This window comes from Rhinoderma darwinii, chromosome 3, assembly GCF_050947455.1.
Source record: "Rhinoderma darwinii isolate aRhiDar2 chromosome 3, aRhiDar2.hap1, whole genome shotgun sequence".
In the NCBI taxonomy this organism is placed as follows: domain Eukaryota; kingdom Metazoa; phylum Chordata; class Amphibia; order Anura; family Rhinodermatidae; genus Rhinoderma; species Rhinoderma darwinii.
Window position 1 is genome coordinate 124,739,940 of NC_134689.1, and position 25,599 is coordinate 124,765,538.

The 25,599-nt window shown below is 40.2% G+C and overlaps 1 protein-coding gene across 1 annotated transcript in view; it reads left to right on the plus strand.

The window, feature by feature from the left end:
* Positions 1–25,599, plus strand: part of NT5DC3 (5'-nucleotidase domain containing 3) — a 73,807-nt gene that overhangs the window by 31,008 nt on the left and 17,200 nt on the right. Inside the window, exons 5-9 of the mRNA XM_075856670.1 lie at positions 11,346–11,436; positions 12,802–12,939; positions 15,748–15,808; positions 22,504–22,606; positions 25,011–25,112. Of these exons, the coding sequence (XP_075712785.1) occupies positions 11,346–11,436; positions 12,802–12,939; positions 15,748–15,808; positions 22,504–22,606; positions 25,011–25,112 (495 nt within the window). The remainder of the gene's footprint in view (positions 1–11,345; positions 11,437–12,801; positions 12,940–15,747; positions 15,809–22,503; positions 22,607–25,010; positions 25,113–25,599) is intronic.

Genomic DNA, 25,599 nt, shown 5'->3' on the forward strand with positions numbered 1-25,599 from the left:
GGCGAGTTATTATGGCTGTGACACTGTCCAATCAGCTACGGACAGTGTTACAGCAAGAGCGAGAAGAGCGTGTGCATGCACGCTCTCCTCTCTCCAGCTCTTACACTGTCCGTAGCAGTGACCACGCCCCCTTGCCAGTTCGGCAGACAAGTACAAGACTGTGATCTCTCGCAAGAGCACACGCTCTCTTTCCTCGCTCTTGCTGTAACCCTGTCCGTAGCTGATTGGACAGTGTCACAGCCATAGTAACACGCACCCTTGCCTTTTACACGCCCCATTGACCGTTCAGGGGGTTATTTTAAATATCCGGTGCCAAATATAACGTCACCGATATCTAAATAACGGAGGAGGGTAGAAAAAAAGATTGTAAGGCTGGATTCACACGAGCACATTACGTCCGTAATGGACGGATGTATTTCGGCCACAAGTCCCGGACCGAACACACTGCAGGGAGCCGGGCTCCTAGCATCATACTTATGTACGATGCTAGGAGTCCCTGCCTCTCCGTGGAACTACTGTCCCGTACTGAAAACATGATTACAGTACGGGACAGTTGTCCGGCAGGGACTCCTAGCATCGTACATAAGTATGATGCTGGGAGCCCGGCTCCCTGCAGTGTGTTCAGTCCGGGACTTGTGGCCGAAATACATCCGTCCATTACGGACGTAATGTGCTCGTGTGAATCCAGCCTAAAGTGCCCCAGGGGTTGTGCAGCCCTGTTCATTACATGCTGCACTCAGCTGCACATGCATGGACAGGTGACCGGTTCTCTTTAAAGCACGGTAACCCCTTTAAAGTCCAACCATTTTTAGTTTTTCACTCCCTGCCTTCCAGGTGCCATAACTTTTTATTTTTTTTATTTTATTTTACTATCAATGAAGTGGTTTAAAGGCTTTTTTTTTTTTTTTTTGCAGGAGGAGCTGTATTTTGTAATAGCATTGTTTCAAGTACTATATAATGTACTGGGAAACTAAAAAAAACTCTGTGCGGTGTAATTGGAAAAAACGGATTCCTCCATAGCTTTCTGGGTATCGTTTTTACGGCATTTACCGTGCAGTAAAAACGACAAATTAACTTTACTCTGCTGGTCAATACGATAACGGTGATATAAAATTTATATAGTGTTTTGTTTTTTTTTTTTAATGTTTTATTACTTTTACAAAGAAAGCATTTGTGGGAAAACAATTTTTTTTTGTCTCCATATTCTGAGAGCCATAAGTTTTTGGGTTTTTTGTTTGTTTTTTTTCTCTGTCGTCTGAGCAGTGTGAGGGCTTTTATCTTGAGGGAAAAGCTGTAATTATTTTTGGTACATATGACTTTTTTTTTGATCACTTTTTAAAAAAAAATTGGAGAACTTTGGGGACCAAAAAAATCAGCGATTCTGGCATTTTTAATTTATTCAGATTTTTTTACAGGGTTCACCATGCGGGATAAATAATGTTATATAGTAATGGTTTTTTTAGACATTTTTGTTTTATATTTTTTCTTTAGAGAAAAAATAGGAAAAATATTTTTTTTTAACTTAATTTTTTTGTATATTTTTTTGTAAAATACCTAAAACTTTATATAACTATTTTTAACAACATTATTTTTTTAAAATTCTGTTTCCCTAGGGGATTTGACCCAGCAATTATTAGATCGCTGTTGCAATACGCTGCAATAGAAATGTCATTTTCACTGGCTCCTGTTAAGCCCTGCTAAGGCTTAACATGAGCAGAAAGAAGGCAAACCCTTCATTAGGCCCCTAAGCTGCCATGACAACCATCATCATCCCGCGATTGTGTCGTGGGTGCGATGGGCTGTAGGAGGGGGCTGCCACCTCTTTCAGACAGTTGCTATTGACTGCGGCATCTAAGTGGTGGTTAAATGGCCAGGATCAGAGTTCTCTCTCTTCCTGGCCATTAGTGTGAGGTGTCAGCTGACATCCACAGTGTATCGAGCGGGCTCATCCCATGAGCCCGCTCCATACTTCAACCCCCGCACCATGACGTACAGTTTCGTCATGGTGGTGTGTCAAGGGGTTAATTGAGTGCTAGGCTGGTTTCACACTGTTTTTGTTGCGTTTTTAGCTTGGATTTTTTTTTTCCATTTCGTTGATGACCTTTTTTTTTGAGAGACATGAGAGTTTATCAACCAAAAGACAAAAATGCAAGCTAAACCATTAAAAAAAAACAGTGTGAACCTAGCCTTAGAGTCCATTCATACGTTGCGTTTGAGGTGCGGTTAGAACGGCATAAAAAAACAAATCGAATTTGCTTTTACTGCGATTTGACACGATTGTGGCGCATGCACAGCATAAAGATGCAACATATTTATTAGGGGGAGTGTGCCTTTTAATAAATCTGTCGCGTCTTACTCCAGCGGAGCAGAAAGCTAAGACTGGCGTCTAAAGCGTCAGTCTTGGTAAATCTGCCCCAATGTCCTCAGATTAGGAACAGTGTTTAGTGTTTGGGACCGTGATGGTTAGTGGTGTCTAGTGTTTGGGTCAGTGTTCAGGGATGGATATAGGGAATAATAGAGTTGGGGGCAGCTTGTTACCATCACGCACCATCATCTTGTTACCATCCCTGTCTTCAATCAGTGAGTTCCTGTTTTCATATATTCTAGTTCCCTGCTACAGTTGTGATTCATGCTCCATGTTTCCCTTTCCTTCCACTATCCGGTTGGCTTACTATTTGACCCTCCCTCCTGGGGATTACTGCGTACTGGGAAAAGCTGTTCTTCCCATGGTGAAGCCTAATTCTGCTGCCTTTTTGCCAGCTGGTGTCGTCTACAGTGAGCCCTAAAGTGCTCCAACTATACAGCAGTTTGGGGGGTTGTATAGGCATCCAAATGAAAAGGATATTTGAGAACCTGCTGTAATTGGCCAAACAGCATCCAATCTGCTAAGATATTATTGGCTTCGGGTATGTTTCTTAGCTGTTGGGCTTAGTACTAGAATACTTAATTGCAATAAAACAAAGCAGGGCAAGGATAGCATGCCCTGCATGCCCACCAGGTAACGTGCTTGTACTTGTAATGTTTAAATGGGTTTTCTAGGAGTTACAAAAAAACAGAAATTGCTTCACAAACATGTTTCCTGCGGAAATAATAACTGAATACACTTCTGCCTGTTCTTTCAACTGTTTTGATATGCTTCGGTACTTCCGGCTTTAGAGACAGTAAAACTTCTGCTTTGCACCCTCCCACTACACCGCCTATCTCTCTCCATTTTCACCCAGGACACCTCCTAGTCCTATCAAACAACGCCCAGTATGCCTTTCTACAACCATGGTGTAGAGTTATGTCTGTGACATCACATTCGTAGCCTGTTTTTTCCCAAGTGTCTTTAAACAGCTCCAGATTTGACCCATGTTCGTGACATCCGTAATGACGACCCGTACATTGGGGGGGGGGGGGGGAGACATCCATCAAAGATCACGTGTCCGATGAACGACACATCATATACACTGCAAGTGGAAGAGAGTACACGTGACCTGTATCCGAATGGACGCATAGGTAAATCTATTGAAAGGGGGGTAAATTAAAAAGTTATCCAACGTTATTGAATCGTTTTTTTTCATTAAAAAGTAAGGTTTGGAAAACCCCCTTTAGCTTGTAATACTGGGCGTTCCATACCAGATGAGCCCTGATGTCTTCCCTCAGTTTGATTGGTTCAGGTTTTTTCAAGAGTTTGTATGTTACCTTTTTGTATAACAAAAATTGGTTGATGCGGATGGCTTGCAGATTGTGATCGCTGCATTTAGGGTGTTTTGGAGAACATCGGCAGTCCCCATGCAATTGTGGGGGTTGCTAATGCTATGGACGCCTATGTCCTATAGCTGGTCCTCGTAGACTTACTGTCAGAGTGACTGTGATGTCACACTGACAGTTGGAATACGTTACACTACCTAGGTAGTGTAATGTATTCTACAGCGATCAGAGCTGCAGGTAAAAAAAAAGTGTAAAAAGTAAAAAAATTTTTTTTAAAAAGTACACATATTTGGTATCACCGCATTCGTAACGACCCAAACTATAAAACGATAATGTTGTTTTTCCAGCACCGCAAACAAAATAAATGAAAAACTATGCCAGCATCGCTATTTTTTTGTTCCCCACCCCTCCCAGGATATAGGATAAAAAGTGATCAAAAAGTCGCATATACCCCAAAATAGTACCAAAAAAAACTACAACCCATCCCACAAAAAACAAGACCTCCCACAGCTATTTTGACTAAGAAATAAAGAATTTAAAACGACAAAATCACAGGGTTTTTTTTTTGTCACCTTCGCTCTAAAAATAAATATAATAAAAAGTGATCAAGACGTTGTATGTACCAATAAATGCTACAGCTCCTCCCGCCAAAAATAAGCCCCAGACCACTCCATCGACCAAAAAACTAAAAGTTATGCATCTCAGAATGTGATACAAAACAATTTTTTTTTTTTAACAAATAGTTTTTTCCTTATAAAAGTAGTAAAATCTAAAAAAGCTATATAAATTTGGTATCACCGTAATCTTATTGAGATGCAGAATAAAACTAATTTGTCGTTTTTACTGCACGGTGAAAGACTTAAAAACAAAACCCCAAAAACAATGGAGGAATCAAAGTTTTTTCCAATTTCAGCACACAAATAATTTTTGTTCAGTTTCCTAGTACATTATATGGTACTTTAAATGGTGTGAATAGAAAGTACAAAGCCCTCACACCGCTCTATTGATTGAAAAATAAAAAAGTTATGGCTCTTGGAAGGCGGGGAGTGAAAAACTAAATTGAAAAAGCAAAAAAGGATCAGACCTGAAAGGGTTAATTAATTTCTCAAACATTTATAACCACAATATTCGGTATTACCGTACTCTGGACAAATTGCTTTACAAACGTTGGGCAGCTTTTCTCTTTTATCGCTTGTGAAAATTAAAAAATGCAACATTTTAGTGAAATGTTGATATTCATTGTCACGGCATAATTCCACAAAATTCTACAAAAAACCTGTGTGGTCAAAATGCTAACTATACACCTAGAAAAATTCCTTGTGGGGTGTAGTTTCCAAAATGTTATCACTTTTGGGGGGTTTCCACTGTTTTGGTCCCTCCAGGGCGTTGCAAATGAGACATGGCACCGAAAACCAATCCAGCAAAATTGGCGCTCCTTCCCTTCTGAGCACTGCTGTGGGTCCAAACAGCAATTTTTCCATTGTTTTTTTTATTTTTTTTACGGCGTTTACCGTGTGGGTTAAATAATGTAATAGATTTATAGTCGGGGTCGTTACGGACGCGGCGATACCAAATATGTGTAACGTTTTTGCTTTCTTTTGTTTTTTTTAATAGTAAAGCATTTTGTAAGGGGAAAAAGTGGATTTTTCATTTATTTTTATTTTTTTCACATTTTTTTTAAATTAACTTTATTAAACTTTTTTACTAGTCCTACTAGGGCACTTTAATATGTGATCCTCCGATCGCATTTATAATACACTGCAATACTTTTGCAGTGTCTTACCGTTTAAAACGGACAAGCATTTGCTAGGTCATGCCTCTGGCCTTTATTAGGCCCCGGCTGCCATCGGAGACCCAGACAATCGGCGATTTTATCGCCGGGTGCCGGTGGGATGAGAGGGAGCTCCCTCCCTCTCTGCAAAACCACTCGCTATTGAGCGCCGCATCTGAGGGGTTAAACGGATGAGATCGATACTAATATCGATCTCACTCGTTCGAACAGGGATGCCCCCAGCTACCTCTGGCAGCTGAGAGCAGGGAGATTTAACGGCTCCCTGCTCTGTTTATTTATTCTGATGCAGAGCCGTGAAAAGACTATTGCATCAGAATAAAGCCCACTAATGACCGCCGTGAAAAGGCTTATCGGCGGCCATTAAGGGGTTAAACAGGTCAGAGACTCAGTGAAAATAATCTTAACTACACATGTTGGGGAAAACTAACGGAAATTGAGAATTACTTACAGTGATTTAAAGTTCTAAGCCTTGTAACGTTCAAGAAAATAAAAGGACGTGAAAAAAACAATGCTAACATATAGTAGACATATGGGAAATGTAAACTAGTAACTATTTGGTGTGGTATTGCTATCTGTTTTACAAGTACATTTAGAAAACTGCAAATTTTCGCTAAAATTTGAAGTTTTTCACAAATAAATATTGCATTTATCGACCACATTTTTTCACTAACATAAAGTACAATATGTCAGGAGAAAACAATCTCAGAATCGCTTGGATATGTAAAGCATTCCAAAGTTATTACCACATAAAGCGACACATGTCAGATTTGAAAAAATCATCTGTGTCCACAAGGCCAAAACAGGCTGGCTAATTACATGTAAACACTCAGCTTTAACTTGTTTTGTATTAAAGAATACATCTATATATTATACGAATTGCATATACACTATTTGGCCAAATGTATGTACATACACCTTCTGATTATTGAGTTCTGGTGTTTCAGCCACACCTATTATAAACCGGTGTATAAAATCAAGCACACGACCATACAATCTCCGAAGACCACCATTGCTAGTATTATGGGACGTACTGAAGAGCTCATTGACTTTAATCCTTTCCCTGCCATGGACGTATCTCATACATCCTGGTGGGGAGGCTGTTTAATAGCACGTGACATATCTGTTAAAGGGGTTTTTCGAGTTATTTTTATCTGGCCACTATATTTAGTCTCTCCCAAACTAAATTTGTAATTTACTTACTCATCCTAAAGTCCCGTGTTTCTCTGTTCTCTACGATCGTCATGTGACCTCTGATGTTACATTTCCTGTACCCTTTACAGATGTGTCGTGTACTGGTCACATGTTCTGGGATCTGATAGTCCTAGTCAAGTATATGTCACGACATTAGTGGCGTCTCGTTTTTGGAGCATGTATTTTCACAGTAGGGGAATGCGCATTATGGGACATGTAGTCTCCGCATGGAGCTCAATAAACGAGCATTTGTTTTAAATTGCAGTCGACTGCGCTATTGATTCCGTCATTAAAACGGAAACCTTCCGGAATGGTGAAGAACGGAAACCATTAGCAATGTTTCTGTCACCATTGATATCAATGGTGATGGAAACGGAAGCTGTGGTTTCAGTTTGACTTTCCGTTGCGAGGTTCACCCGACGGAAACCTCAGACGGAACCCCGGAACGGAAGGCCAACGCTGATGTGAACAGGCCCTCCTTTGGCTCTTGTCAAAATTGCTCAGATCCTTACTCCCATTTATCCTGCTTCCAACACATCAGCTTCAAGAACTGACTGTTCACCTAATATATCCCATTCTTGTCAGATGCCATTGTAATGAGATAACCGATGTTGTTCAATTCACCTGTCAGTGGTTTTATTGTTGTAGCTGATCGGTGTATATGACATCGCTATGCATGGGATAATTAGTTTTCCAAGCCTAGTACCTCCTAGTCAAAGAAATTTTCAGCCAAGTGCCCCCAAAGCTACAGCCCATTGCAATCTTAAGCAAATGTACTCTGCTAGCTGCATATTACACGACGATGTTGCCATTAGTGCAAATTCATGCATAAATCAATCACAAATAATGAAATACAATAGACGAATACACAAGAAGAAAATTGTCAATGTGGAGGTTCATAGCTATCCTTCAACCTTTACCGCCATACAATTCTTACTTAGTACCCCAATAAATTGTTCGATTTATTACTACCCAGACAAGTATTAATCAATTAATGCCGCCATTTAGTGTCCAGTTAATGCAGTATATTAAGAAAAAATGTATTACAGAAAAGTTCGCTCACTGCGTTTCCAATGCGTTTTCAAAGCGTTACATGATGCAAGTTTTCATTCAAATGCTGCAGGTGCTTGAAGATACCCTCAACGTAGTCCTGTATCGACAGCAGGTATGCAAGGCAATGGAAATGAACAATGATGGTGTATCCAGCACTCGATATAAAAGTTAAATGGTTTATTAGTTCATGTTAAAAACAAAAGTTTAAAACAAAAATCCTGGGACCACGCTTACGCGTTTCAGACCGTTAAGGTCCTTAGTCATAGCTTGACTAAGGACCTTAACGGTCTGAAACACATAAGCGTGGTCCCAGGATTTTTGTTTCAAACTTTTGTTTTTAACATGACCTAATAAACCATTTAACTTTTATATCGAGTGCTGGATACACCATCATTGTTCATTTCCATTGCAATGCAGTATATTGCCAATGCTCATTAATTGCCACTATCCACAGTACAATTGATGCGGCTATTTAGTTGTGAATGAATGGCCACACTTAATGCCGCCTTTCATCCCCAGTTCAATTAATGCTGCCACCCCCCCCCCCCCCAATACAATTATTGCTATTATTCACCCTAAGTACACAGTACAAATAAGGCTGGAATCACACATCGCATATATGTTGCAAATCTTAGCGCAGATTTTTTTCTGCCAAAGCCACAAAGCCAGAAGTTGATCCAGAAGGGAGAAGTATAAGTTCTTCCTTTTTACATTTACCATTCCTTTTGAAACCACTTCTGGCTTTGGCTCAAAAAGCTGCAGCAAATACGCATCGTACAAATCCAGTCTTTGGGTATGTCAACACGGAAAATTTCCACAACAAGTCCGGTGACAGCCGTTGGGAAATCCACAGCGGCAAGTCCGCACCAAATAAATTGGATTTTGGTGCGGATTTCCCAGTCACGGGTGACTTAAAATTAAAAAACGCCACTATACTCTCCTCCCATGACAACGCTTCCCTCATCTCTGTACGTGTTGTCGCATGTGATCGCTGCAGCATCACATGTTGTCACGACACTACCCCCACTGGAGGTTGGGTGTACAGACACCGAGGGATGCGTTGCCATGAATGTACCATAAGAGGTGAGTATAGTGTGTTTTTTTTTATTTTAAACTAACTTTACACTATCTGGACAGGCAGAATTTGCTGCGGATTCACAGGTAATCTCCAGCAAAATACGTAACAATTAGGATTTGTTGCTTATTTTGACTTTACCATTGAACTGAATGGGGAAAATCTACAACAAATCTGTGACCAATCCGCATCAGGAATTGACATATTGTAGATTTAAAACTGCATCACAGGTCAATTTCCATTTGAAATGAGATAAGTAATTTCACCCGTTTCACTGCGGATTTTCAGCCCGCAAATCTGTTTGAAAAATTGCAAATTACCAGCCCTTAAAGGGAATGTGTTGCCAGAAAAACATGTTTTTTTTTTTTTTAATTAAACATTTAGTGTGTAGGTGATTAAACATTGTTCAATTTTTTTTTTTTTTTTTTCACGAGTCAGGAAATATTATAAATTAATTCTAATTTATAATATTTCCCATTGCTGGTCACTAGATGGAGCTATTCCCGAAATTGCAGCATTGCAAAATTGGGTAAAAAGCCCTCGCTCTAGTGAGCTCTCAGCATCCCCCCCTCCTTTATCCTGGCTAGTGCCGGGATAAACGAGGGGTTTGAACGGTCTAACCTCCTACACGGTGTGTCGCCATTTTTTGAGCTAACACACAGTGTAGTAGGTTTACATACAGTAGTAAACGTACACAAACACGAACATACATTGAAATCTCTTACCTGCTCCTGCCGCGACTTCCGGTCCACAGGAAAATGGCGCCGGACGGCGCCAATTTCAAGTTGGACTGTGTGGGAGCGGCGCATGCGCAGTTCCCACACAGACGGCGTACATAGAAGTGGATGGGACGGGACCCGTTCGCAGTCTCTATGGGACTGTGGCTGCCGTATTCCATGTCTGTATGTGTCGTTAATCGACACATACAGAAATGGAACAAAAAATGGCAGCCCCCATAGGGAAGAAAAAGTGTAAAAATAAGAAAAAGTAAAACACAAACACACAAATAAATATAAACGTTTTTAATAAAGCACTAACATCTTTAACATATTAAAAAAAAATTTGTGATGACACTGTTCCTTTAAAGAGGCTCTGTCACCAGATTTTGCAACCCCTATCTGCTATTGGTTGATTCTGCAGCAGCATCAGCGTTTGCAGGTAAGTCGATCTTACCTGCAAACGCTGATGCTGCTGCAGAATCAACTGTAGCCTCTGCTGCCGATGTGGCCGTCACGATGCAGGACCTGTGAGTGACGTCACAGATCTGCACTGTCAGAAGCTGGGCGTTCTGAAGAGAAGAGGATGTTACTTCTCTTCAGAGCGCCCAGCTAGTAAAAGTATTAAAAACGCCCCGATGTACGCACATAATACACGCCCACTTGGACTTTTACTTTTAAACACACCCACTTGGACTTTTGCAAGCCTCATTTGCATAACTACAAAAATGGTCATAACTTGGCCAAAAATGCTCGTTTTTTTAAAATAAAAACGTTACTGTAATCTACATTGCAGCGCCTATCTGCTGCAATAGCAGATAGGGGTTGCAAAATCTGGTGACAGAGCCTCTTTAAACTACATTGAAACTACAGGAATAAATGTTTGATTTATGAAAGTCTGACACTGGAAATTCTATAATTTTCAGAACTCTGGTCCATTGGCCTTTTCTCCATACATGGTCTGTTGGTCTGGTGGAGCAGCAGCCATATACTTACTCTGTCAGTGTTGTGTCTGAATCTCACAACATGTCAGGTGTGCATATTTTTAAACGTTGGGGCTTCTTTCCTCTAAATTCCTAGTATATTACTCGATGGAGCGTGTGTTTCTTTTTCCTTTTTTTTTTTTTTTTTTTTTTTTTTTTTTTCTTTTTTTTCTTCTCTCGTCTCGATTTTACCTCGGGTCACATTTTTAGCACAAGCATATTGCAATGTGTCAGCTTGTACACACACACACACACACACACACACACTATTATTTTTTTATTATTTATTTATTTTTTAGTGCTGTAAAAAATAAGCCTAGGTTATAAACCCAGCAGAACCTATTTTAACTAATTTTCTGCATAGTTCACATGCGTGTCCTAGTCTTCTGTTTTTACAAAAGCCATGATTGATATGACTGATCCACTATGATCTGTTGTGTAACTGATCCGGACTGGTTCTCAAAAGTAAAATCGTGGGATTACAGCATTGTGACCTAAATGTTTTTCTGTGCTTTGAGATTGTTATACTGCCAGTTTCTAAATACACAGGGGCTTCTGTTGCAAGACAATCCAGCTTGAATTTTCAAAATCGTATTGTAAGAATGAAACCTGCAGTGTTGGCTGGCTGCTTAGGCACATTGTAAATTAGGTACATATAAAAACAGTTGTGATTTGGCGATGGCAACCAATTGGATTACAGATGTGATTTATTTTTTCTAAAGCGTTTACCATCATCTACAACTTCCCTTTTCTTTTGCAAACCTACTGGAGAAGATTCATAAAAATTCAGTTTCTCTAGTAGTTTTCTAATGAAACTGCCATACAATGTCATTTATTTTCAGAGGATTTGATGTTGTACCAGATTCTGAGGTTATTGAAATGTATCAAGGTTCTCATGTACCACTGGAACAGATGAGTGACTTTTATGGAAAGGTAAAGCTATTCTTAAACTTATTTCTAGTGCAGAAAATAATTAAATGATCTTAAACTTTGACAAAGTCTCGCTAATGCAAAATCACTGCAGTTATTCATGCAATTGAGGGAACCTGCCACATTGAAATGCAGTCCAATCGGCAGGCTACATGTCCTAGAGCAGGAGGATCTGAGTAGATTGATATATAGAAAATTGTGGAAGAAATCCTCCAGCTCACTGTTTACCAGGTCTTGAGTGCAGGCTGCGCCCGGATCTCTGCGACGGCACACGGTAGAATCAGCAGAGACATAGGAGAAGCAATGACCCAGCGCAAAATAATTTTCAAAGGAAGCACGGTTCCAATTTTATTTAAAAAAACTTCTTTAAAAAGATGTGTGTCTCAGATACATAGGTGGTTGGCTATACTCAGTGGTGCCTACGCGTTTCGGACAGTTACAATGTCCTTACTCATGGCTCATTTTAAAGAAGTTTTTTTAAATACAATTGGAACCGTGCTTCCTTTTAAATTACTTTGCGCTGCACCATTGCTTCTCCTCCGTCTCTGTAGATTGATATATAGTTTGTTGGAAAAGATTCAGCATAACTTGCAATTTTATTAATTTAAACCTCTGCTCATTTTATGCTTTGGAGTCCAGTGGGCAGTCTCAGTCCATGATTAACAGCCTTCCCTCCAGAAGTGTGAATAGAGATAGCTGTCAATCACTGATTAGAACCACCCACTGGACTCCTAAACCCAGAATGAGCAGAGGTCTAATAAATTACGAAGTGATTAAGTGATACTTTATCTTTTTCCACAAAACTATTAATCTGCTCAGCTCTTCCTGCTCTAGAACATGCTGCCCGCAGATTGGACTGCATTTTCAATGTGACAGGTTCCCTTTAATTGTTCTGTACTGTCCTAACTCTAGAAATTGTTTTCTTGCCTTTTTTGTTCATGTAAGAATTATGCTGTTGGTTCAGAACACAAAGGGTTATTCCCATCTTCAACATTTATCACATATCCTTTGGGTTTGCCAAAATTCAGGTTAGTTGCTTCTTGGCTCTTACCTGAACTCCTATATACTTCATTGAAGTGGGCTGCACACAAGTCGGGCCACATCCCCATTCCCTACAATGGGGTAAGAGGCCAGTGTGAATTGAGGAACGATAGTTAAGGTATCACGTCCTCCCAATAGGTAGGATCCACAGTGATGTGGATATGCCATAAGTGTTGAAGATGGTAATACCCCTTTAATTTGTACCTCACAGTTGCACTTCTCTTATATTGGCGCAGACCGTAGGAGTTTTTACCTACTCAAACACTTTTGTTGTAAAGAGAAAAGCACCAACTATTTGTAGTTTTTATTTCCTGTTTGACTTTGCAGAGCTCAGAAGGGAACACCTTGAAGCAGTTTATGGATATATTCTCATTACCAGAGATGACTTTGCTGTCCTGTGTCAATGATTATTTCCTGAAAAACAACATTGATTATGAGCCTGTACATTTGTATAAAGATGTAAAGGTATGTGTTCTAAGACCTAAATATGATGTCTGCAGAAAAGTGACTCTACAGATTACATTAATATGAATAATTTGTCAGTTTTGGAGCACTACTTTGCACATAGACTTAAGGGGATGCTGGACATCAATAGACTCTGTGATATGCTTACTGAATATCAGAAGTTTCATGAAGAGCACTTTTTATTCTTAGACAGAGCATGAAAAGAAAGTTGAGACGTCCCCTTATGCTTTCTTTAACCCCTTAATGACCAGCCTATTTTAAACCTTAATGACCAAGCCATTTTTTACGCTTTTCCATCGTCGCATTCCAAGAGCTATAACCTTTTTATTTTTGCGTAGTCATAGCTGTATAAGGTCTTGTTTTTTGCGGGACAAGTTGTATTTTTTAATAGCACCATTTTGGGGGACATATTTATTGATTAACTTTTTAACTTTTTTTGGGGGGGGGAATAGAAAAAAACCTGAAATTTCGCCACTCTTTTTCGCATCTTAAATCAACGCCGTTTACCGTGTGATATAAATAACACAATAACTTTATTCAGCGGGTTGTTACGATTGCAAAGATACCAAATTTGTATCGTTTTTGTGTTTTACTACTTTTACACAGTAAAAACGCTTTTTTTTCAAAACGATTTGTTTTTGTGTCTCCATATTTGAAGAGCCGTAACGTTTTTATTTTTTCGCCGATGCGGTTGTATGAGGGCTTTTTTTTTGCGGGAAGACTTGTAGTTTTTATTGGTACCATTTTGGAGTAGATGCGACTTTTTGATCACTTTTTATCACATTTTTTTTAAGTCAGGATTCACAGAAAACAGCAATTTTTCCATAGTTTTTTATTACATTTTTTACGGCGTACACCGTGCGGGTTAAATAATGTAATATATTTATAGTCGGGGTCGTTACGGACGTGGCGATACCAAATATGTGTAACTTTTTTTTACTTTTATTTTGGTTTTCTAATAGTAAAGCATTTTGTAAGGGGAAAAAGTGGGTTTTATTTTTTTTTCACTTTTTTTTTTTTATTAACTTTATTAAACTTTTTTTTTACTAGTCCCACTAGGGGACTTTAATATGCGATTCTCCGATCGCTATTATAATACACTGCAATACTTTTGTATTGCAGTGTATTACTGCCTGTCCGTTTAAAACGGACAGGCATCTGCTAGGTGATGCTTCCGGCATGATCTAGCAGGCATTCGCTCCAGGCAGACCTGGGGGCCTTTAGGCCCCCGGCTGCCATTGGAGACACAGACACTCGGCGATCGTATCGCCGGGTGTCGGTGGGAGAGAGAGGGAGCTCCCTCCCTCTCTCCAAAACCACTCAGATGCGGTGCACGCTATTGTGCTCCGCATCGGAGGGGTTAAACGGGTGAGATCGATACTTATATCAATCTCACACGGCAGAGCAGGGATGCCCTCAGCTGCCTCTGGCAGCTGAGAGCAGGGAGATTTGACCTCTCCCTGCTCTGTTTACTTTATCCTGATGCAGTGCCGTAAAAAGGAATATGCATCAGAATAAAGCCCGTTAGTGGCCGCCGTTAAAAGGCGTATTGGCAGTCACTAACGGGTCAAACATTGAAAAGGGTATTCCCAGAATTGACATCTATTACATATCCACAGGATAGATGAGGTGTTCACTAGAATAGAGGTCCCAAGCCCCTCGTTCCACCTCACTGCACACCCCACAGTGAGGAGGAGCTTTAATAGAACGGCAGTAGAGCATGCACGCTTCCGCTTGATTCAATGTCTATGGGACTGACGGAAACAGCAGATCGCTGTACTCGGCTGTCTCCTTACTCGGCTGCACATAAGTAGGATTTGCCGTTACTTATCGGTGGAGGTCTGATCTCTGGAATGAAAAAAGAGGCTCCCATCAGGTTACATTCATATGAATGTGATTGTTTCTGCTGCACGTGCATGGATTTCTGCAATAAAATATGTCATATATATTTAATAGGGAAAAAGGTTTGTTTATCCAAAATCTTATTTTAATTTAAAAAAATTCTCCAAATTCTCCACGATAGGGACTACATTTTTATTTATTTTTTTAAACATATTCGGCCAACATATTGTGCCTGTGCATAGAAATAGCATGCAATAATAATAACTTGAAAGTCATACACGTAAAACAGCCCTGGGGACCTTTGGCATCCCCATGGTGACGCTAGCCCCGGTGATTTGTACCATTACTGTTTTATCGCAGTATTGAAATGTTTAAGGCAGGGGCGGGGCTGTATATTACACAAGGTTGCACCGACAATGCTTTTGAGATTGTCATGACTAAAATTTAAAAACTGCAACAAATTGCAAATGTTGTGATTTTTGCGACAGAAAAGCTGCTATTCCACCACAAAAATCGGAAATCTGAAAAAAAATAAAACATTTGTCAAGATTTGATTGAATAAAGAAAGTCTATACTTGTCCCCCTGGAATTGTCATAGAGACAGCTCCTTGTTTCACCAGCAGTTCTCTGGGCAGCTTGGCCTCCTCGTTTTCAATCCATGTGACTGCTGCAGCCAATCAGACTGTAGTGGGGTCACATGGCCTGCAGAGTCTTCACAGGAGGCCATGCTGCATGGAGAACAGAGGGATGCTACAGTGTGGCAAGACCAGTGAAGGTAAGCTTGTTGGGGTTTTTTCAGCTCTTTTTTTTTCAGCGGTAAATTTGGTGCGGTGTTTACCATGAATTCCCCACCGGTTCTAGGTCGGATACACTGTGTTCTTTTATGCAGTGTATCTGACTCGTGTGAACATATCTGAACGGGTGTAGAATTGTGATCTGACCTTATATAACCATGTTTTTGGGCAGGATGCAATTCGAGATGTCCATGTGAAAGGTCTGATGTACCGAGCTGTGGAGGCTGACATTGGTAAGTAGTGTTTCCTTCTATTCTCCTGCTAGATACGAAGTACGTGAAATACTGATCTGTTAAAATGTTATAGATTGCCTGTGGAGCAATGGACCAGCCTTTCTACATTCTGCTGACATTGTTTTATTAGGTGCAGCGAGGAGATTATACCTCTTTATGGGTGTTATGAAATCATTTAAGAGTGAACTTTATACAGTTTTTAGTGGAGACCAGTATTACCTTGCAGCTCAGCCTTTCATGTTCCGTTCTCCTTGGCTAAAATGTAGTACTTGTGTTTAAATGAAACATGCCATTTTCTCATATTTCTCACCCAGTATTCATAATCCCAGCCCCGTATATTGATCTGAATTTTACCTTATCTCCTCAACCTCTGGAAAAACTATTATATATGCTTTACTGCCGTGTCTGAATATAGGTGTCACCTATGTACCTTATTTGATCAGAATTATGTTCTTTTACAAATTGGTCACTTCTATTGGAGTTCTAATCCATGTAGACAATCTCTCTAGGGAATATATTGTATCAAGTTTTTATTTTTAAGTTGAGCTTTTTTTATTTTATTTTTCCTTTTTATTAGAAAAATTTAATTAGGTGTGAATAGTTATAAGGGGTATGCCATTCCCCAAATCAGTCTATAGGACTACATTTATTTGTTTTTAAACTCGTTTTATTGAAAGTAAAACCACAGAGTCAAATTGCACGCAAACCTCAGAATAAGATGTACCAGATAATCCAGAACACAACAAGAAGTATTAGTCATTATGCATCCAAAATGATGCAATGTAAAACAGATGCACACTATACATACAGTTGTACAGAGTGATGATGCATTTGTTTGTTTTTAGAGTTTTGATCAGAAAGATGAGGGGGAATGAATCTCGTAACCCACACACAGGCATGTGGTGAATTACCCATGAGAGTACATTACATCCAAAAATAATGCTTTAACCAAGCCCAATCATAGCATTTGCCAAAGAATCACTTAATCCTTGAACTGTACAGTGAGTGAGATTCGAGGAGCACCAACCACCCCAAATTAAAGTAAATTTAGCAGGACAACCACGATACTTTTATCCAATTTTCTCATACAGAAGAATATCATTTATCAATTTACTCCATTGTGCTATAGTCCACGTCCTATCAGCCATCCATCGTATAGCCACCGCCTTCCTTGCCATAAAGAGTGACTCCCTAAGAAAAAGCCTCTCATGCGCTGGCCACCTTCCTCTGACATCAACCCCAGAAAACACAATTCCGGCTTGAGTTTAACCTCTTTCCCACCACTTCGGTTAGTAAATATACCACTTCGTTCCAGAAGGCAGAGATCCAATGACACTGCCATATGAGATGTATAAAGTCCGCCCTATCCTCACCACATCTATGACCACTAGAGGAATCCATCCTTCTCATGTGTCTTAATCTGATCGGAGTTAAGTAACATTGAATATATGATATATAATTGCACCAATTTATTATTGGCAGCTGGAGAGACTAACAAATTGGATCTCTGAGCCTCCCTCCAATCCTCATCAGACAATGAAGGAATCCACTCCCTCCATTTACTTTCTGCTACAATGGATTCTAGAGGCATTTTGGCATCCAACAAATGAGAGTAGATCAGAGACACGTACCCTTTTGGTGTTTGGGCGGCTAAATGTGTCACTAGAGTACAACAGGATAACATGGTGGAGGCTGGTGGAAACTGATTGGTCACATCATGGTACAGTTGCATACAATTTTATGTATCCCCTTGAGGTATTTTAAAGGAATTCCAAATCTCACCCACTGACATAACAGTATTGACTACTCTTCGCAATTGTGACATAACATGTATGTCCCTAGAAACCCAGTAAGATTTCCCAGGTAAACCCAGGAGATGAGAAACTCGGATTATCCCATAGCGGGGCATCAGTCACTACCCCAGTGAATCCAGTTACAGATTTAGCTTGTTGCCATACCCGTCTCGCCAATTTGTATAAGGATAACAGATGACAATTGCTAAAAATATGCAGCTCTAACACCGGCAACAAATTTTTCAAGCCCAGCACATGGGCTGAATGAAGTTCAGCAGTTGAAGTCAATGGGGAAGAGACCCAATCTACCAGGTATCGAAGCTAGACCGCTAGATAGTACAGGTACAAATCCAGCAACCCAGCTCCAGCCTCCTCTTTGGGTCTTTGAAGGGTTGAAAGTTTGAGCTTAGATCCCCCCCCCCCCCCCCCCCCACACACACACACACACACACACACACACACACACAGCAAACAGTGCATTGACTATTCTGAAAAAGTGCTTCGGTACAATCACGTCTACATGTTCCAATATATACAAGAGCTTGGGTAGTATAACTATTTTCAAGAGATTTATTTGTCCTGCCACTGACAGAGGTAAAAGCTTCCCCGTCTGGAATTTGTCCCGAAGATATTGTATTAAATGTGTGACAATCAAATCATTGGACCAAGTGCTGTTCCTGGTAATACATATCCCCAGATATTTAAAGTCAGGAGTTACTGTCAAACCACAGATTTATGAATTCCAACTACAATCCTCTCCTCTCAGAGGCATTAAGAAATATTTCTGCCAGTTTATCAATAGACCTGAGTACTTCCCAAAGGTGTTAATAATGGATTTAGCTCTAGGAAGAGTAGCATTGAGATTTGCCATAAAAAAGTGCCATGTCGTCCACATAGAGACCTATACGATCCTCGCGAGAACCTATTCTAATGCCTAAATATGCAGCATCTTGCCTAATCCGGAGAGCCAATGGTTCTATAGCGAGTGCAAAGAGGAGTGGTGAAAGGGGGCACCCCTGCCTCGTGCCTCTATGGAGGCCAAAGGAAGGGGACAGCATCCCATTCACCAACACCTGTACCCTGGGAGACTGATACAACCGAGACACCCAATTAATGAAACTTTCCCCAAATCCAAACTTGCAAAGCACTGCCAATAAATAAGGCCATTCGACCGAATCAAATCCCTTGGCCGCATCTAAGGAGGCCAAAGCCCAGTCCTGCTGCTCCCCCATACGACCTGCTATGCAACCTGCACCCGTCTTGCGGTCTCAGAAGTGGATTTACCTGGCATAAACCCACATTGGTCTGGGTGAATGACATCCTGTATCGCTTTACATAAACGATTAGCTAGCAATTTAATTAATATTTTATAGTCTACCGTTAATAGCGATATTGGTCTGTAGGACCCACATTCCTCAGGATTTTTCTCAGGTTTTAATAAGACTACTACGGTCGCATCGCACATCGATTCTGTAGAGTAAATTCCTGAAAAATAAAATCAAAAAGGGTCAACAGTTGAGGAGCTAGCTATTCCCCATACTGTAAATAAACCAAGTGGGATCTCATCTGGTCCATATGCCTTCCCTTTTGGACATCAATGCCATCCCTCCCAATATCTCTTCCAATGTAAAAGGAGTATGCAACATTTGTACGTGAACTGGCGTCAAAGCGGGGAAAGACTCTCCATCCAAGTATGACTCCAGCTCATAGTCAACCTGAGAGGAATGTAATTGACCATAAAATATTGCAAATTGATTGAGGATGTCTTCCAGCTTGTGACTGACCTGTTATCCTGTCCCACTATGCAAAGCACAGGAGGAGATGCAGAGTTGTTCCTAACCACTTGAGCAAGCAATTTACCAGATTGGTTTCCCAACTCCAATTGGGATTGCTTGGTGAAAAACAATTTACACAAGGATTTATCTTTCAGAACCTGAAGATACTGTCTGCCCACATCTAACCACTCCTGTCTATTCGACAGGGATGGATCTTGTACAAATCTCCCCTCCGCTTGCAAGCACATTTGTGCCAAGTTCTTCTATTGAAGGGCTGAAGTGCATTTTACATAAGAGATGGAAGACCTAAGACATCCCCTCGATAGGCTTTGAGAGTGTTCCAGACAAGCATACGGTTCTTCATTCGAGAATGGGCATCTAGAAATATTGACAATTGGTCAGGTATCTGGTCATTCTGCTGAATGAGTTGAAGCCAGAAAGGATGAATCGTACTCGCCCCCCTCTGAGCAATCTGAGTGTTGCAATGTCATCAATAATGGGCTATGGTCCGATATTCCTCTTGGCAAATTGGATATAGAAACTACATCTCTCAAAATGACAGGAGATTCAAACATAAGCTATTTTAGATAATACATTATGTTGTGGGGTATGACACGTAAATTCTCGAATACCAGAATGAGTAGCCCTCCACAGGTCTATCTAACCCATTTCTTGCATAAGTAGGTTGAGCTGAGACGGCCCATTTGAGCTACGCCCCTCAGGACGGTGTAAACGATCCAGAAATGGATCCATAAGAAGATTCAAATGCCCCATTAATATAATACGGGTCCCTGGATATGTTGACGCAAAACTCATTGCATCCTGAATAATCTCTGTGGCCGGATGGGGAATTATAAACAAATATTATTACATGGGGAAAGAGAAATCTACCGTTCGGATCAATGCTTGACTGTAGAAGTTTCCATCTTAACCTAGAGTGCACTAGTAATGCCACCCCTCTAAAATAAGTAGTGTGTGATGCGTGGCCAACCCACTGTAACCAAGATTTATTCAAAGCGGGAGCAGTGTCCGATGTCATATGCGTCTCCTGCAAACATTTCAAATGGGGTTGGTGTTTTCTCAGGACTGAAAAAATCTGATGTTTTTTTTTTACAGGGGAGCCCATAACTCGCACGTTCCAGGACATTATCTGTAAGCCTGCCATTTCCTTTTATGTTTTGGTTATTCTGGCAGCTATATCCTAGAACCCCGTGAATTAATATCTGAGCATTAAAATTCCTGAACCAGCAATTATATCTTATTATCCGTAGTACAGTAGTTGTGGACTCGCATATGTCTCCAGCAATCATAATTGACCCATAAACTTGTAAAAAGCAACTAGGTATAAACATTGCTCCACAGGAGCTAACTTTTCGCAGCCAAGAAGCTAGGGGATAGTCTTTACAGCTAGCCGAACTTCTACCGTAAAGACTCAAGAGTGTCTGAGTACTGCAACCCTTCCTTCAGCCTGCACCCATAAAGCGTAAAACTTAGACGTATCCATATCTGGTCACTGGTCAGCCACATATAGTATGACCGTTACATCTCTATTACAGGTACAATTAGGTCATGAATATGAATACCATTGTTAAGTGACCAGTTCTATGAAATTCACATAACAGTAAACTACCCTTGAGCATCAGCACAGATTGTAGCAATTATGAGAAGCGATATACATGACCGTTACTACTGTATAACCAAAAGTTCTGTATAGATGCTATAGTCTCCCTTCATAAATGTCCATTAGGATCAGCGACGAGAGTGTCTATTTTTAGTGAGCCAGTCATCAGCTTCAGACGGATTAGTGAAAAATAATGCAGTCTCCATCCACAACCCGAAGTCTAGCAGGATATGCCATTGAGTACGGAATCTGCAAGTCCCGAAGACGTCTCTTAATCTGAGCATATGACGCTCTTTGGCACTGCAAATCAGTAGAAAAATCAGGAAAGATGGAAACCAAGGTGTTTTCAAACAGGATCCCTCCAGCCTTGCGAGTCGCCAATAGAACGGTATCTCTGTCCATACAATTGAGCAAACGTGCTAGCAGGGGTCTCAGGAGGGGGGGGGGGCTCCCGGAATGGGGTGTTTAGCCAGTACATAATGTGCCCTCTCCACCGCAAACGCCATCGAAAATGGGGCCTCGGGGAAGGTTTTTTTAAATCCAAACTCCCCAGGGTGTTGCCCCTCTGCCTTCTCTAAGTGATCCTACAATCCGAAGATTATTGCGCCGTGACCTATTTTCCAGGTCGTCCTCTTTCTGGCTCCACAAATCTACCTTCCGATGCAGGTCCTGTATATCAGCTGCCATGCCCTCAGTACGGTCTTCCAGAGAGGATACTCTGCTCTCCGCCTCAGTCACGCGCTCTCTCAGATTCTGGAGATCTTGACGCAACAAGCTCACATCTACCCTCACCTCGTCAATCTTAGAGGTGAGTGAGGTTCTAGTATCCAGAATTGCGGATGAAAGCTTCCATGATGCCTCCTGTAACGCCATCTCTTTTTCTGAGGCAGCAGGTGTAGGGCTATCCGCCACAGCCGTAGCAGCGGCTGATGTCTGTATAGATAAGCTCCCACCAACACCATCTTGGTTTACCACGCAGGCATAAGTTTTGAGTTTTTCCGCTGCTTCTGTTGCATTATTTGGTCCCATCCTTCTCTTGGGAGATTTCCTTCCCTTTTTTACGCAGTTGGTATGGAATTTTAGCAGGGTTTTAAGTCTCCGGTTGTAATCTAGCAGGATGCTGGCCCGGAGCTACAGCCGCACGCGTCCTCTCACATCAGCAGTTAGCCACGCCCCCCAGGACTACCAGTATGTAGGGGAATCCGCTAAATTATGTATTCTAAGTAGGCTGGACAGAGGCAGAACCCCATAATAAATATTCACGAGCAGCCATATTGATTATAATACAAGTGAAATTCAGGAGGATAACCATGTAAAATAACTATCATTCAGGGCAAAATTTATGCATCATATGTTTCTACACTTTAAAGAGTAAATGTGTATTTGTTACAGTCACGGGACACTACAAGACTTGGCAAATTCTAAATGCATCATTAAAAAGCATTTTTTTGTATTAATACCTATGTTCAGGTCTATTTCATTAATTTGTATTTATTCTTTTCCTAGAGCGGTATATTCGCTATGGGGAGAAAACTCGAGCTGTGTTGGCAAAGTTGGCAAATCACGGAAAAAAGATGTTTCTGATAACAAACAGCCCCAGCAGCTTTGTGTAAGTGATCTTTTTTCAAATCGCAAAAGCAAAAGCAAGGATTGGATTCTAGTCTAGGGCTACTTGGCGATACAACTTTACATGTGAATTGCAGGCGACTTTATTGTTTAGTTGCAAGCAAGTGGACAGATATATTGTAAAGAAAAAAAAAAATCAAATACGTTGCCTTTAAATAGGCTCTGTCACCACATTATAAGTGCACTATCTCCTACATAATCTGATTTGGCGCTGTAATGTAGATAACAACACTGTTTTATTTTGAAAAACTATCATTTTTGAGCAATTTTAGATTTATGCTAATTAGTTTCTTAATGCCCAACTGGGAGTTTTTTAACTTTTGACCAAGTGGGCGTTGTACAGACGAGTGTATGACGCTGACCAATCAGCGTCATACTTTCTCTCTATTCATGATTTGTTTGTGTAGGACTTAATCACAGCAGTGCGTGATCTCGTGAGGTCACGCTGTGAATGACAGTGTGATTAAGTCCCACAAAAACTTTACCGAAGTGTCAGGATTGGGAATAGACATTGCGTCCTTGCTGGGGGTGATGTCTATTCACTCTCAAGACACTTCAGTAAAGTTAATGTGGATGTATGTGACAGCACAGCGTGATCTCGTGAGATCACGCTGCGCAGTGAATACAAATGGACATGAATGGAGAGAAGTGTATGACGCTGATTGGTCAGCGTCATACACTCCTTTTGTACAATGCCCACTTGGTCAAAAGTTAAACACCCAGTTGAGCATTAACAAACTAACTAGCATAAATCTAAAATTGCTCATAACTTGCTCAAAAATGATAGTTTTTCAAAATAAAAAAACACTCATCTACATTACAGCGCCAATCACATTATGTAGGAGATAGGGCACTTATAATGTGGTGACCGAGCCTCTTTAAAGACACCGCAAACAATGGCTGTGCCTGCTTCATGATTTTTATCCCCCCATTTTTAAAGGTTTCTCTGGATATGTCCAGTTACTTGATATATTTTAATACTAGACTTTCAACCTGTTGCATTGTGAAGGACATTTCCTGGATAGTTCAATAAAGCCAATTTAAATAAGACAATACAAAAAGAGTAATTTAAAATAAAAAAATTAGTAAGTGTCCCTTATAGCTTCTGTCCACAATACGAGTGATTCTAGAAACTAATCATTTGCTAATGGACATGTAACATGCATTTCCTTTGTAAAGAATCTATTTTAACACCCCACCCCTCCTTTTTTTATTTATTTTTTTGCGCACTGAGTGGCAGAATAGCTTAACGTCCCTTTACACGGGCCGATATGGGCCGTGAAAACAAGCTCCGATCAACAAGACAGCTAGTTGATTGTTGCTCATTTGCTCCTTTCAAAAGGAGCAATAATCTGTAATGTATGGAGACGATCGATTGTCCCTACGATCGCTCGTTACTACGATTGCTCGTCCACATACATTTCTATCACCGGGAGATGTGCTGCCAACAACGATAATATTTCTTGCAGCATAAATTATACAATCAGCCAATGAACGAGTTTTTATATGTACGCTCGTTTGCCCAATCATTTGCCTGTGTAAAAGGACCATTAGTTTGTTTCTATTCTATGGGTCTTAACCGACCCATTAGAAGTCAATGGGTTCTAATCCTAAGATTCATTACAAAACAAATCACATAGGATATTTCATCCTTCATTTTTAATGTAAAAATGGAGCCCAGAACGCCAATGTAAACAAAGCTTTACACTGGGAAAACCAAATCAGAAGCGAAAATCCTACGCATGTCTGGTGCCAACTAAATACACTATATTGCTGGTTGCCAAGTCTGCATCAACCGTGTTGCATTACTTCTTCCTCCTCAAGGCTGGAAGCACTTGTATGAAATACACCCTACTTAATCACAGCTGCCCCTAACTTTTTTTTGTTTACCTTGACCTAGATGTATGAGGCCTTGTTTTACAAAACTAGTTTTTTGTTTTGTTTTTTAAAAGCCTCATTTTGGGGTATAAACTTCAGCATTTAAAGCCTACTTCACACATCCATATTACGGCCTCATTTTGGCGTCTGTATTATGGACGCAACATCAGGGCCTCCCTGCTGATCTACTGAACCGAACGGGCCACTATAGCTTAGGAGAACCATGGGAGGTCCTGTGTCCAGAAGACAGAAGCTAAAATGTACATCAAGGCATCCCAACTGGTAACTCAAATTGGTTATAAAAAAAAAAGTAAATACAAACTATTTCTTCACAGATATTATCATTTGTCTCTTTAATCTTTGAATTATATATTTGTGATTTTTTATTTTTTAATTTAAATACATTTTGAAAATATGAATGTATTTGTTGTTTTTTTTTTTTTAGCAAACTTTAGTAAGCTTTCAATTTAGTGTTAACAAGGAGTTAATGTTGCATAATTTCTGTACAGAGATAAAGGAATGCATTTCATTGTGGGAAAAGATTGGAGAGATCTTTTTGATGTTGTCATTGTTCAAGCTGACAAGCCAAATTTCTTTAATGACAAAAGAAGGTAACTATTTATTTTTTACAAAGCTTAGAAAATATGTATTTTCAGTGACCTTATGATCTAAATCTAACAGCGACAATGCTCTTGTTACTTCCTTGCTTACATGGTCTCTGTTCACATCGCCAATTTGTACAAATCTTTGCATTTAATAAGCAATTTGCATCCATGCAGCCATTAAAAAAAAAAATAGGAGGGGAAGTTTGGGCAACGTGTACTTTAGCTAACGGAAACCTATCATAAGTACTACATGATGACATTTAGCTTGAATAAAAAATGTGAAACTTTTTTTTATTTTTATATTTTAGCATGTATTCTCACGGTGTAGGTTTGTTATGCAGCCGAAAACCACACTGCAAAAACGCATGTGTTTGTACCACAATCTGCAGTTGGCATAGAAACCGCACTAAAAACGCATGCAATTTTTATTTTTCAGTCCAGTTTTTGGCCGTGCAACAAAGCCTCACCATGTTATAAATGTTGTTTTTATAAG